Source organism: Nilaparvata lugens, chromosome 2 (genome assembly GCF_014356525.2).
Source record: "Nilaparvata lugens isolate BPH chromosome 2, ASM1435652v1, whole genome shotgun sequence".
Classification (NCBI taxonomy): Eukaryota; Metazoa; Arthropoda; class Insecta; order Hemiptera; family Delphacidae; genus Nilaparvata; species Nilaparvata lugens.
This window is the reverse complement of record NC_052505.1, coordinates 93,602,653-93,618,598: the sequence shown is the minus strand read 5'-3', so window position 1 is coordinate 93,618,598 and position 15,946 is coordinate 93,602,653. Positions and strand designations below refer to the sequence as shown.

The 15,946-nt window shown below is 36.9% G+C and overlaps 1 protein-coding gene across 1 annotated transcript in view; it reads left to right on the top strand.

Moving 5' to 3' along the window:
- The window catches only part of LOC111048968 (RYamide receptor-like), a 34,724-nt gene that overhangs the window by 18,084 nt on the left and 694 nt on the right, over nt 1-15,946 (top strand). Inside the window, exon 2 of the mRNA XM_039420268.1 lies at nt 280-476. Coding sequence (XP_039276202.1) covers nt 280-476 — 197 coding nt within the window. The remainder of the gene's footprint in view (nt 1-279; nt 477-15,946) is intronic.

Genomic DNA, 15,946 nt, shown 5'->3' with positions numbered 1-15,946 from the left:
AGAAGAAGAAGAAGGAGAAGTAGAAGCAGAAGAAGAAAAAAGAAGAAGCAATCTCAAATTTCTATAATAAAATATTCAATAAGAATGTGAGAGGACAAATCCAAAATATTATCTCTCCCGAATTCTTATCAATAAAATTCTCCTGAAAAAGTAACTAAGTTCATGTTAAACTTTTTGGTTATATTCTATGTATACACTCAAATTCACTATAATATTCACTTGTTATACAGTATTTTATATTTACTGGTTACATTCAATAATAGTATGTTGTTGTTTTAGGTGAGCGCGTACACACTGGTGGCGATCAGCGTGGACCGGTACATGGCGATAATGTGGCCGCTGCGCCCACGCATGGGCAAGCGCCATGCCAAGGTGGTGATTCTGCTGGTGTGGGTGGTGGCCATTGCTACCGCTCTGCCCATCCCGCTGGTCACGCGACTCTACGAGCCTTCTCCCTGGCATACCACCTGTCAACGGTAAATACTATTGTCAAATAATTCAAAGCTTCGATTATGTATCTTGAATAAATTTCATCAGTAAAACATAGTAATCTACTATTATAGTGAGGTCCACTTCATAATGGCAGTGTTTGATAAACGATGGTATTGCCACAGAATATACAGAATGGAAACTTGTAATCAATCGCCTATCTAACCAATGCTTTTTACATTACGCTAATACTAAACACGTCACGTGACCTTGGGAAGTTCTAATCCTGGTCTTCTGATTGGCTCGTAGCAATGAACCAGATCAATTGATCCGGATCATTAAAGTGATCCTAACCTACCATCAATACTATTACAATGCGGCGCTTCCTAACAAGATGGCGGATTTTAGCGTCAGGGTACTAGCCAAGTTTCCGTACTGTATGTATACTGTGGTATTCCTATCCTCTTTCTCGCTTTGCTCTGTTGGCAGATCGTCTTTTAACAATGTAGAATTAATAATTAATTAACAAAATATTTCATTTTAAATATGTAAATTCATAATGAAATCATTAGAGAATGAAATTTCTTGCTTAGTAAAATATAATTGATTATTTTAAATAAGAATGAACATTTAATATAACATCAAAAAACCTGTATCTGCTACCGTCTATAGAAGGCATTGACAAGACAGAGGCAACGTTTTTCTCCTATCTTTCTCCTTGCCATTATAACTTGCACATCACTAGAGAACATACTCCCTGGCATACCTCCTGTCAACGGTAAAATACTGTGTCAAATTTATCATTCATTCATCACTCATTTGATTCATCAGTGAACCATAGAGAAAATATAGCATAAGAAGATGTCTCATGGTATAGATGGTTTTTGTTCCAAATTTCACCTTTAATCAATATTAACATACAAAAATCTGGTGTGGCGCACTCACACAACTTTCCTTGCCGTTATGAAAATTGATCACCTGACGCTAGTGTTCCCGCGCATCTCAAGTCTACTATTCAAAGATTTGGGCCAGCTGGTGACAGGGCAATAACGCTGGAGACACACGAGGTCTGCTATCTCTTCATAGTGAATCATTTAATAGACTCAACAGTTGCCAACAGTTTGCAATAATTGGATAATCACATTTTCTCGAATTTCGAGCTTATTTTCAATTTTAAGTGGAAATGTTACAAAACATTTATTGTAGAGATTCTCATGCTCAATCTTTTCCACTCGAAAAGTTTTTTGTTTAAATTGTATCTGAAGCCTGATAAATCAGAATCTAAAATCAAACTTTGCATAGATGGGGCGGAGCTCCTGAAATTTTTACAGATATGGGACTTGTGACAGTTGATAGAGCTTATCGATGGTATAAATTTAATCAAAATCGTTGGAGCCGTTTTCGAGAAAATCGCGAAAAACCCTGTTTTTGAAAACATTTTCGTCATTTTAGCCGCCATCTTGAATCGCATTTGATCGAAATTGTTCGTGTTGGATCCTTATAGCGTAAGGACCTTAAGTTCCAAATTTCAAGTCATTCCGTTAACTGGGAGATGAGATATCGTGTACACAGACGCACATACACACACACACACACTCACACACACACACACACACACACACACACACACACACACACACACACACACACACACACACACACACATACAGACCAATACCCAAAAACCACTTTTTTGGACTCAGGGGACCTTGAAACGTATAGAAATTTAGAAATTGGGGTACCTTAATTTTCTCGGAAAACAATACTTTCCTTACCTATGGTAATAGGGCAAGGAAAGTGGAAAAGATATAATAGGAAGATATCACATGGTTTGTAGAACTCATTCAAAGTTTGAAAGTATTTTATCAAATTATGGTTTTGCGTATGAAGTTGAGATGATACTGTATCACCATAGGTGATACTTTCTCATATCGTGTTAATACTTAATCATTTATGGTGGTACAATAAATAGTGTAAAGATAGCATTAGAAGATGTTCTATGAAGCATGCATGTCCTGTCCCTAGTGGTCAGTCCAAGAGCACGGAGCCCCTGGCATACCTCCTGTCAACGCTGAATACCATGTCAAATTCATCATTCATTCATTACATTATCTGATGTATCAGTAAAACAGCATGGTAGTTTTCGAGCACATACTCCTGTTATACCTTATGCCAAGATTCATCAATTATTTGATTTATCAGTAAAAACATAGATTATGAATAATAGAAGAAGATATTCCATGGTATGGGTCGTTTATGTTCCAAATTTCAAGAAAATTTTTTTAACTTAAACCGATTACTGTCTGTTAATACTGATTTTGGCAGAAAAGAATGTAAAGCTGCGTACACATATTCGCGCTTTCAACCCGCACCGAGCACGCTCCTCCCTCGTACCGCCCTCGTACCGCCCTCGTACCACCATCGAACCACAGTCTCCGCCCACGCACCCATCATGAACGTTACGGAAAACGGAAGATGTTAGATCTTCTCGCGTTCCCCGGTCGAACCACTGTTGCTCGCCGGTCGATCATCAATCGCTCTGCTGGAGTGACGTTCGGTTGCGGAGCAGAGCGACAGTCTGTACGCACCTTAAGAAAGGCACGGTAAAAGAGAATACCACCGTCACATATCTTCACGGAAAGGAAAATACTTCACTAGAACAGAACTATCGGCTAGGGTTAACAGTGAAATTTGGATATGTTATCCAATATGGTATCTCATGCTTCTCATGCTATAAATTTAACCTTTGGTGAAACGTTTGTTGTGTTTAGATAAAACGAAAACACGTTAAGAATACTGGAAGGTATGATAGTTTGACAAAGGGCTCGTGGAAGACCCCGGCTACAATATTTGAAGCAAGTAACGAGTGATCATACTATGCTATTATCAAGTTATTCAAAATATCAAATGTTGTCAAGAGCTACAGAATTACAATTATATAAAAAAGCATTCGTGAAGCCTGTGGTGTAATACGGATCGGAAACATGGGTGCTTACTACTGGAGATATGCAAAGACTGAGAGTCTTTTAAAGAAAGGTGTTGACGAGAATCTTGAGCCCTGTTTTTGAGAATGGTCTCTGGAGAGGAAGAAAAATTTTGAAATAGAGCTCTTAAACAATGAAGACATTGTGCGGTCGATAAAAGCTGGCAGAATAAGATGGATGGGACACATGTTGGGAATGAGAGATGTAAGAGTGGTGAAATGTATATGGAAGGAGAAGATATATAAGAGAAGAAGGAAAGGCCGACCAAGAAATAGGTGGACGGATGATGTGGAACGCGATCTAAGGATGCTTGAGTTCGTAACTGGAGGAGGCAGACCGAGGATCGAGACAGATGGAGAGGCTATGTGAGGGAGGCCAAGGGTTGTAAAGACCTGTAGAGCTGAGGAGTAAGTGAGTAAGTAACGAAAGATCTAGGGATCCAGTACTACATCCAACTTGAAAGTACAGATCTGGACAGAAAACGATGGTAGGCTGCCTACCAATCAAATGATTCAAGCTGAAGAAGAAGAGGAAAACGTAATAGTAGGCTACTCGTATTTACCTAGTTAGTTAAACAGATATCGACTTTTCTACATCCGATTTTTTGCGTCCTTATGAATTACACTACATGCAATGAAACTAGGGAAATGATGACATATTTGCCACATAATGTTGAATCTAATAGAATTTATCAAGCCGACAAGAAATCGGACATCCCAGAACTTATGTTTTTGTAGCTAGATAATGTAAAAACAGAACAAACAGGTAGTGGCTTAGCTCTTAGTTTCGATTGATGCTACCAATCAGCTGGCAATGATTAATACAGTGTAATACGGGTTGCATACACTTCTCCTTATCATAATGAAGTGTAATGCGGGTTGCATAAACATCTCCTTACTATAGGGAAGTGTAATGCTGGTTGCATAAACATCTCCTCACTATAGGGAAGTGTAATGCGGGTTGCATAAACATCTCCTCACTATAGGGAAGTGTAATGCGGGTTGCATAAACATCTTCTCACTATGGGGAAGTGTAATGCTGGTTGCATAAACATCTCCTTACTATAGGGAAGTGTAATGCGGGTTGCATATACATCTCCTTACTATATGGAAGGGTAATGCGAGTTGCAGCTGGATGTAATCGATAGTGCTGATACGCTATCGATACTCAACCACTCGGTTCACTACTATTCTCTGCAATGTATCATGTAATAGTATCTTATGTCAGGTGGACGGGAAAGGGTCTTTTGTAGGCGAGAATAATGATTCTCATTTGAGCACTGCAGAAGAAATTCATGTCCAAGTGAAGTGCACTATTTTTTTGTCATGATAATCCAAAGAAGAATAATTGAGGAATGGGGAATATTATCTGCTTGTGCTGAAGTAACTACATGCATTTTATAAACATAACCTAGTTTACAAAGATTGTCTAGACAGAATTACTATGACAAAATAGTTATTTGTGCAACTAGTGCGCAAAGTGACAGTTTGCTGCACCGAAAGAAACGTTTACGCCCGAGCCGTAGGCGAGGGCGGAATGGTTTCTTGAGTGCAGCAGAGGAACTTTGCGCACGTATTTCACATTAAGTTTTTCCTACAGTTACCATTGAATATGAAAAGTGGGTAATTATGGGTAAAATTGCCTGAAATCCATCAAATAACTTAGTAGTGTTTGAATGGCGAGGCGGCTGTGTGGTGTGTGGTGTGTGCTGTGGTGGCACTGTGCTGTTGCTGTCCTCGTTATAATATATAATAGTAATAATTAGCGCGTTGTGCTTGGTTGCACCTCTGCTCACTATAGCAGCCCACTCACTGTTACCAACTTCATTTGGATTTTGCTGCACTGTTGCTCCATAAAACCTACTAAGTATTTTGCGTTGCCATGTTGCAAATCTGGAGTGCAGAAAAATTTTTCCCGCACTAGAGCGGAAAAGTGATTCTTTGCGTTCTGTAATCAGTGCAGCAATGGCCACTTTTCAACGTAACTGTAGGAAATAGTTATTTGTGCAACTAGTGCGCAAAGTGACAGTTTGCTGCATCGAAAGAAACGTTTACGCCCGAGCCGTAGGCGAGGGCGGAATGGTTTCTTGAGTGCAGCAAACGAACTTTGCGCACGTATTTCACATTAAATTTTTCCTACAGTTACCATTGAATATGAAAAGTGGGTAATTATGGGTAAAATTGCCTGAATAATGTAGTAGTGTTTGAATGGCGGGGGGCAGCTGTGTGGTGTGTGCTGTGGTGGCACTGTGCTGTCGTTGTCCTCCATTATAATATCTACTTAATAATTAGCGCGTTGTGCTTCGTTGCACCTCTGCTCACTATAGCAGCCACAGCAGTCACTGTTACCAACTTCATTTTGATTTTGCTGCACTGGTGCTCCATATAACCTACTAACTATTTTGCGTTGTCATGCTGCAAATCTGGAGTACGCAAAGTACTCACTTTGCGCACTAGTGCGGAAAAGTGATTCTTTGCAGCCTGCAATCAGTGCACAAATGGTCACTTTTCAGGGTATCTGTAGGAAAAGTACTTTTTCTCAATCTCAGCTGTTTTCCATGCATGAAATCAAATCGGTGAAATGCAGTTTGCAGATAAAATAAACATGATTCTCATTACAACATACTCTACTGTAATAAAACCATATGTTTCCTTTACAGTCAAGTATGTTTCCTAGTTCCGAAATAGGAACAGCAGAATTGCTACAAGAACCTCCTTTAGCACTCCAGGTGGAAGTTTTGTCAACTTCCACAAAATTCGTGATTCTGAGTTTGTAAACCAGGTTATGTTTACAGAATGCATGTAATAACTTCAGCACAAGCAGGTAATATTTTCTATTACTCAATCATTTTCCTTTAGATTATTATGACGAAAAATAGTGTAGGCTACTTGGATGTGAATGTCATTTGCAGTGCTCGAATGAAATTCCAGTTTCGGCTAAGGCCTCGACTAGAAACATCATTCTCGCCTGCAAAAGGTCCCTTCCGTCAAAGTGACATAAGATACAATTTTCACATTCCATGTTTGTTCGACCATGAAGCTAGTCGATCACGAGCTCATGAAAGCTACACTGAAAGCTGAACATCGACTTTATGTCCTACTGTCCTGCTGAAGAATGAATTAGATACACCTCATTAGAACCATTAAACGTTCAAGCTAGTGACTCTTCAGACAAATCAATCACGTCAATACGACATAAGATACATTATCGTTTCACTAGTTAATGCATCGTGAATGACTGACTGCTTGATGTATCACGGCGCTATTAATGATATAAGATATGCCTACTTTACGTTACGGAATGGTTATGGAATAGTTGACTTCTTCATGGAGTGGAGATTTATACATTCAATGTGTCGTGTGAACTCTAAATACAAACTTATCGAAGTATTTTCGATCTTGAATGTTTAATATCACAAAAAATCTTCATCTCCAGTTTATCGAGTTTCGAAAAAACTCTTGTTTTATCCAGTCGCATATAAATGTATTACACAAATGCATACTTATCAATGTACAGTATTTGCATTCTTAAATGTTTAAAATCCCAATAAATCTTCATTATAAGAATGAAGGATCGCTTTGAGAAACAACACATGTTCACAAAATGATATTTTTCAGGAACAGAGAAAAACATAATTACAACTAAACCTCCAGTACAATCTCGGTTTTTTCCATATTCAAAGAAATGATTCCTTAATTTATTTTTTCAAAATGTCTATTTCATTTATTCAATAAAATTTGGACATGTGTGGTTTCTCAAATAAATGAAGGAGGATGGCATAATAAAAAGATAAATAGTTTTTCATTTGAACTATTTATTGAAAATTTAATGAAAGATGTATGCACAAATTTAAAAAAGGTATCATAAGTTGTTTACTGTCATGATAGAATGATTTACTGTCTTAATGTCCATGATTTTCACACTCAATTTATTTCTTTTTCTGTGTGATTGACCGCCTCTTGGGACTTCAGTAACTCTTCCAATTCACTCTTACCTTCATTATCATGGAGGTTCAGTTACAGAAATCACACATATATTGTAGATATAAGGTTTCTCAAATGAACTAAATATTAAATGCAATTTCTGTTGCCCAGGGAAACATTGAATTAGTGTTGTTTCTCTATGAAACGATGTATTTACATAAGAAGAATGCATTTCAGTTGAAAAGTAGGAATGACAAGAAATGGATATGTGTTGTTTTTCAAATAATCGATTCTTCCAGTTTATCGAGTTCTGAAGAACCCTTTATCAGTTCATGCCTGGAGATTAATAGCTGTTTATTAGCTGACCCTAGCTTGAACTCACTTCGTCGCCAGAGTTCAGACGAACTAACTTGCAGATCCAGCTTTGAACTAAACTTGGATCAATGGCGATGTGGGAGAACTTTCTTCCGGATTGAAAAGGATTTAGCAAGTAATTATCGGATAGCTTTGATGCTTCATGCTGCTTAGCGAAGCAACATACTTTATTCGGCTTGTGAATCTCCTTCTCATTATAAGTTACAGATTGAGTTGATGAATAATAGAATAGTTGACACCAGCCCAGCTAAAATATTCAGGAAGACAGGGTATTAGCATAGAGAAAAGATAGCATAAGAGAATATCTCATAGTATTGGTATTTTATGTTCCAAATTCCATGCTGATTTCTTGCTAACTCGAGCCGATTACTATCGACTAATGTCTATTATTACTGTTTTGTTGCGTTTGTTTAAGTTACTGTTTTGTTTGTTACTGTTCTATTATCACCAGAGTTTAAGAACGATACAAAGACTACCAGCGTTACATAATAGCTTCACGAAAAAGAAGTACTATGGTGAGGTCTACGTTATAATGGCAGTGAAGATAGTAGAACAACGTTGCCGATCCTCTGTCTTGTCAATGTCTTCCATAGACGGTAGCTGATACAGGTTTATTGATGTAATATTAACTGCTCATTCTAGTTTAAAATAATCAATTTTATTCTATTAAGCAAGAAATTGCTTATTATTTTTCAATATCCTTATAATGAATTTCCATAATTAATATGAATTATCTGGTTAATTAATTATCAATTCTACATTGTTAAAAGACGATCTTGCAACAGAGCAAAGCGAGAAAGAAATAGTGTTTTCCTACAGTTACGTTGAAAAGTGGCCATTGCTGCACTGATTACAGAACGCAAAGAATCACTTTTCCGCTCTAGTGCGGGAAAAATTTTTCTGCACTCCAGATTTGCAACATGGCAACGCAAAATACTTAGTAGGTTATATGGAGCAACAGTGCAGCAAAATCAAAATGAAGTTGGTAACAGTGACTGGGCTGCTATAGTGAGCAGAGGTGCAACGAAGCACAACGCGCTAATTATTATTCATTATATATTATAACCAAGGACAACGAGGACTTTAGGATTTTAGGATTAAGGTTTTTATCAATAATAAAATTACACAGAAAAACATTTGATGCATTTCAGGCAATTTTACCCATAATTACCCACTTTTCATATTCAATGGTAACTGTAGGAAAAACTTAATGTGAAATACGTGCGCAAAGTTCTTCTGCTGCACTCAAGAAACCATTCCGCCCTCGCCTACGGCTCGGGCGTAATAGTATATTTCGCACCTAGGGCCGAAAATGAGATATTTCCGGCTCGAAATCGGTTTTTAAGTCCGAGGCCGTAGGCCGAGGACTAGAAAAGATTGAGAGCCGGAATACATTTTTGCCCATGGTGCGAACGCTATTTTTCGCCACACCAAAAAAAAACTTCCCAATATATGAGAAATTAAAAAATAAATAAAATTCAAACAGCATATTTGATAGTTTGAATCTTGGTTATGACAACTTTCACTGTCAATTAATTTCAATATTACTAATTAATGATTTACAATAGTGACAATATTTTTATACTATTAATATTTCGAATAATTGTTTGAATTTTTATAGCTCGCGCTTTGCGCCTGGTGCAATATCTCATGGATAGATGGATGAATAGAATTTTCATTACTATTGTGAAATAATGTGATTAAAAAATTAATATAATTGCATATTTCACAGTTTTGTCTCAAAATATATCTAAAAAATTGATTGAAATTTAAATTACGGTAACTAATATAAAAAATAGCTAATAAAAGTCGAAATTCATCGACAAAAAAAAATGTCACTGACCGAGGTTCGAACCTAGATCATGTTTGTAATTCACTGAGCTTAGAGCTTTTGAGTACACGCCTTTACACTCTCGGCCATTGCTCCTTTTGATCGAACTGGCCTGTAAGTCAGGTAACGTATGTAGGCTACTATAATATAGTGTAGCCTATAGCGGCAAACTTTAAGCCGGTTGCCGGCATTTTCACAACAAAATATTGCTCTGAAAATAGTTAAATCATAGAGAAAACATTCGAAGATTCAATCTTGAGTGGGCCTAATGTTTTCTCTATATGGTTGATATTGAAGAAAAATTATCTAAAAGTTTTAATAATGAATTACGGAAAAATTACTAGGAATTTTTAGTCAAGGCTGAGTTTCACCAGTAGGCTTACCTTAAACTTTAGATCTCTGCTGTATTTTCCTATTATTATTGTTGATTGTATTGCATTAAGAAGTGGAATTCGATAATAAAAAAGAAACAATTATTACTCTACCTCACTTTTAAATATCGATACAATTATTGTACTTTGATTTCAAATTCGATTCTTCACTTTTAAAGACTTGCGATACGCACCTTTCTGACAATGGACAATGTAGCCAACATTATATTGTTGAGGCTATGGATATATCATCGTATTCTATTGTTTGATATCAAAAACACAATAATAAATATTAAATTATGAAACAGTAATTTATAAAATATATTATTATAGACATAATACCGCGATTCACGATACATAATTATATAGATTATTACAGTCATTATGAGATTATCTCTCCATGATTTTTGTGAGATCGGACACGATCAGCTGTTATTCAAGGTCATTTTACAGCCCTAGGGCTGTAAAGTTTTACCGGCCTGGTCGGAAAACAATCACTTTCGGCCTCCATATGACGCACGTAAACCAGCTCATTACATCCAAGTGTGGCGAAAACGTTTCTTTCGGTGCAGCAAACTGTCACTTTGCGCACTAGTTGCACAAATAACTATTTCCGCTTTGTCGAAATGATACACGAGGATAGCAATACCATTGCTAATCAAACACCGCCATTATGATGTGGACCTCACTATAGGATTATCGGCTTGAGTTAACACTGGAATATAAACGCCCCATAGCATGGGATATCTTGTTAAGCTATCACATCTCCATGCAATGAGTTCAGTAAACTCAAGAACTCAAAGCATGGAATATCAATCAAGGTACAAGGTGCTCTAGAGAAACTTACTTATTTGAAAGGTCAGTAAAACAAAAGTACTTGAGATATTGTGTTATTTTTTCAAATATGAGAATACAATATCTCAAGTTTTCCTCTTGCAGTCTTGAAAATTATATCAGACCAATGGCGACCCCCATTGCGCATACACTGAAGTCGATTTTGAAATTCCGTTGCATTATATCAATCGGTATGTTGGCAATGGCGTCGCGAATGTGGTTCTTGAGGTGTGCTATGGTCCGTGGTCGATCGACTTAAACCAGCGATTTCAGATAATCCCATAAAAAATCGCATTGACGAAGTGGAAATGAGCCTTGTTACTAGAAAAAATGACCGCGTCTTCAGGCAGGTTGTCAATCAGCATATCACATGCATTCTGACAGGCAACAAAATCGCGTTCAGTCAATTCTTGAACAACAGCCGATTTATAGGGATGGAAAAGAAGGTCTTCATGAAAAATTCGTCGAACAGTGGTTAGAACGTACAACTGACTGCCTCACTCTTTCGATATTTTCTGCGAGTTATAATTGTTCGTTGAAGTCCATTTCTGGGTTTAGCGACACTTCCACACTCCTGAAATGAGTTAACCCACGACAGAATCGAATTATGGGAACGAGTCTATGGGGAGGAATTTCAAATCGAGCGAGGAAGATGATCGACCATTAGAAAAGAAGCTCTCAAATGCGAAGGCCCGCTGCTCTCTAGACCAGAGCATGATGGCTAATTTACTTGAGGGTAGATAAAATTGAGAACTGCCCCTCCAGATGCCCTTCCTCCTGCCCCTCTACACGAACAATTCTACGTTCAGGTTCTTTTTCAAATAGGTAAGTTTCTCTGGCGCACTTTGTATTAGATTTAAGAATAGCTAGATTTATACTGAACCTAGTACCCCGGGAATGAGTGGGAGAAATGCTGTGTGATTGTATTCCTCCTGGTATCTTTGTTTTCAAGATGTGTGTGAACATTGGGAAAAGTGAAGATAAATCCCAAACCAATAAAATGGAGTTGTTAGAAAGAGTTATTGGGGGATAGCTTGTGTCTTATCGAGAGTGGGTGTTATAAATCGTACGTTAAGTCTCTTCACCCATACCTCCCAATAGAAAGCTATGCTCTATTCATTCTCACATCAAATTGGCAATAATGTTCAGTGGATTGTTTTGGAAGATCCTTTTATTCGTTCAAATCAGATACTAAACTTGAAATACTTCAGTAAGGAAGCATTATTTCTTGAATATTCGATCAATTTCTCAACTCATACAGATGGATGATCTATTTCAGGTGTTTGTCAATAATGTATTGATTCTCAAATGGAACAAGTTTTTCAAGCTATTAAGCTTTAAAAAGGATGAGTGGATTATTTATCTGATCATTATTATTCTCCAAAATATATTCAAGAGCGAAAGTAGTGTCGTAATGATCATGAATATTGATCTCATTCAATTCATTAAATGAATATGATAAAATATAAAGAATGTATACATTTATACATTTATATTCATAAATAAAATAGAAAAAAGGTAATATAATCATGAATTGAGGAGGAGATTTCCTCACCCCAATCTGTAAAGGCTACAAACTTTTAGGGCCGGTTTTCGAGCTCGGGATTTAGCTGAGTCCTAGACTTTAAACAGCTAGAGTCAGAAAATTTGGCTTTCCAAAACGGGGCGTAGTCGCAGCTTTTATTACAGTATTCGTAGTTTTTATTTTCTCATTTCTATAATCGGAAACGTTTTTCCTTGACGAAATCAGACATTCCTAAATAATTGAAAATAGCTGAAACTTTCCACTTTTCTCTCTTTATTTTATTTTGTGATCAATTTCCTAGATTTTCGAAATTTAATTCAAACGTGACTATGACAATGACTGCGACTACGCCCCGTTTTGGAAAGCCAATTTTCTGACTCCAGCTGTTTAAAGTCTAGGACTTGGCTAAATCCCGAGCTCGGAAACCCGGCCCTTAGAGTTTCTCACACAAATCTTAAAATACTTTTCTCGAAAATCATAACATCAATAGCGATTTGATTGTCTAGTTGAAATAGTATGGCTCTATTGCTTTCTAAAGGAGCGTACAGATATACGCGCCGCGAACATGAGCAATTCACTTTTAATCAGCTGACTATATCTGTATTTTTACAGAAACGGTAAGATATAGATATAAAAAGCTTGGCATCAGCGGATTAGATGTGAATTGCTCATGTTCGCGGCGCGTAAATCTGTACACACCTTAAGGCTTGGGTAGAACCAAACTGGCATAGATAGATCTAGATAACGAATTCTGGAGCATGTAAACATAATTATTATAGAAGCAGTCCAATGTATGAGAAACATGATAAAACGTTCTTCATGACTCTAGTATTTATGAGTGTATAAATCCAATGTTAGTTCTCAACTTTGAACTGAGCTTAGATCTTTTAAACTGGCTTTATCCAGATTTTTATCAATCCTTGTTTAGAACAAGCATTCACTCGTTTGATTCAATCTGAGAAGTATCTTCGATTTGACCTTGATTGAATATAGATAGAATTTACCTAGATTGATAACTAATAAGTAAGTCTGTCAAATAACAAAACATTGAAAAGGAATTCCATGGTATGTAATGCCAAACCTCGAAATCTCCTAAACTTCTTGAAATGTCAAGACGTCTACAACAACCCACTACAACAGCCAGAGATCAAAATCTAAGAACGAAAACCATACACCATTTTCTATCCGAGATTGAAAGATCCTGAATTATTCTCATGACTAGTGCGTTATCCTTACCGACAGACCACAGTTTATCATCATTCATTATAAACTGAGCTAAGTTTGATTGCTATTGAATACACGATAGTCGATAACCCAGAATTCCAATTCAATATGAGAATTCACCAATAATGAGAATAATGATAAGAGAGTAGATAGAAGGAGAATGTTGTTGAATTAAATGAAGTTGAAAAAACACCTACTTCGAGTTCTCTATTCCTTTATTGGATCAGCGAAAAATAAAATTTTCCATCATCAACTCTTTTCATTTCATTTCACGAAGCTTTCTGGTTTGACCTTGAATTCCTCATTTCCTTCCACAATCTTCTTCAGCAGTCAAGAAATAGAAGGAAAGATTTTTAGTTCTCAGTCCTTCAGTCGAACTTTGTGGTTCCTTTCCATCTGACTCCCATCTCCAATGATATGTCGGATCGGAGATAACCGATAAACTCCTGTTCTAGCCAAAAAACAGACTCTCTCTTATCGTTCCTTCTTTTACTCTCCACAAACCAGACATATTCAATTTTCTTTCCACTTCAATTGAGATTTCCATCTGGGAGCTGTCTTGTCTGGTGCACTGTGAGATATCAAATGTTTTCTTTTCTATCGAATGAGTGGAAAGTAGAATAAATTCTCTTACAGTTTGCAAAACTTGAAATGAGATCGTCGGCTGGAATATTTTAGGCAAATTATATGTGAAGTACATCTAGGAAACTAAAATTTGCATTACATCCTCTCGTTGCATCCACATGTGAATCTCCACTCTTCCAGTGGAGGTTAGGCTATTCATCGAATTTCCAACGAGCAGTGTGATTCAGTTATTCTTCTGCAGCTGTGCTATTCAGCTATAACTTTCTTAGTATTTGTGAAGGTGATATTGAGGGAGTTATAAAATAAAATCAAATTCAATTCAATTCAATTCGTTTATTTCCACTTGGCATAACAATACATGTACATATATTTGATATTTAACAAAATAAGAATTACAGATAGAATTAAATAGAGAATGCATTGCAATCTTGGAGCCCAAAAAATATTTTCAATCAAGAGAATGGGAGTTCAAACATGACTAACAGCACTATACTCTGTCCAGACTGCGATGAGCGCTGAAAGATTAAGCCGACCCTCGTACTACTCACACACACAAGCGCAGTCTCCTTTTGTGTGTGTGAGTAAAGGGACGGTCTGTCTACCTGTATACTAAGTAGTATACATAGTATATCAATGGTACAGGTGGACCGGGCATGTGTGCCTGCGCGTGGAGGAGCGAGGGTCGTCTTAATCTTCTAGCGCTCATCGCAGTCTGGACAGAGTATAATAATTCATAAGTGGGAACTGCGTGTCTATGATCGTATATGAAAGACTAATATTGATCAGATCCTTTGCCAGAGTCATTGTCAATATTGTGGAACCGTTCCATAATTGAATAAAAACACAAATATGTTGTCAAATTCTACACTGTTTAAGTGTACAATACAGTGTAGAATTTGACAACATATTTGTGTTTTTATTCAATTCCCAATAAACCTCTCTGTATATTATTCCATGTGGAAGTTCACATTTGTTATGATGACCATCGACGTTTTTCTCTCCGTACAGACTTATGCGACATGAACACCCGCATTTCACTTCACATCACCTGATACTCTTCTTATTATAAGTGTATTTGTACAGAAATAGTCATACCAGTTACACCCACATAGATTTTTTTCTGTCCTTATGAATTGCTGATGCTATCAGAAATCTAATGAAATCTGATGCTATCAAATTTAATGAAACTTACAAACATCATCTGTTCAATCTAAATGTGCGTACAGATATACGCGCCGCGAAAACAAGCAATTCACTTTTAATCAGCTGATTATATCTGTATTTTTACAGAAACGGTAAGATACAGATATAAAAAGCTTGGCATCAGCTGATTAAAAGTGAATTGCTCATGTTCGCGGCGCGTAAATCTGTACGCACCTTAATAGAATTATTTATAAGGACAGCAAAAATCGAAGTGTTGTACGTAGAAAAATCGATATGATGTGTGTAACTAGCCTAGATACAGAAAATAAGTAGGCTATAGTATCAGTTAATGCAAAGTGGAATGCGAGTGTTCGTAGCGCATAAGTCTGTACCATTGAATAAAGAATGTTCCCTCTATCTGTATCCATTTTCTATGTTTGTACATTATGACATAGAGTAAAGCTGCGTTCACACCAAAGCTATTAACACAATGTTAATAGCTTAATCCTTAATATCGGGGCACCGAGCTTCGCTCGTTATTTTTATTTATTGATAAACAGAACACAATTCTCTAGAATGATCGTATTTATATATCACAGCTGGCTATAAGTCATCTTATAAATTTAGGAGATGCGATATTTTGATTTTTCACATACTCACTTTTCTACTATCCACAGCTGTTTCAGCCAAGGATGATCCTTCTAATGTCGTTCAGCGAGTTT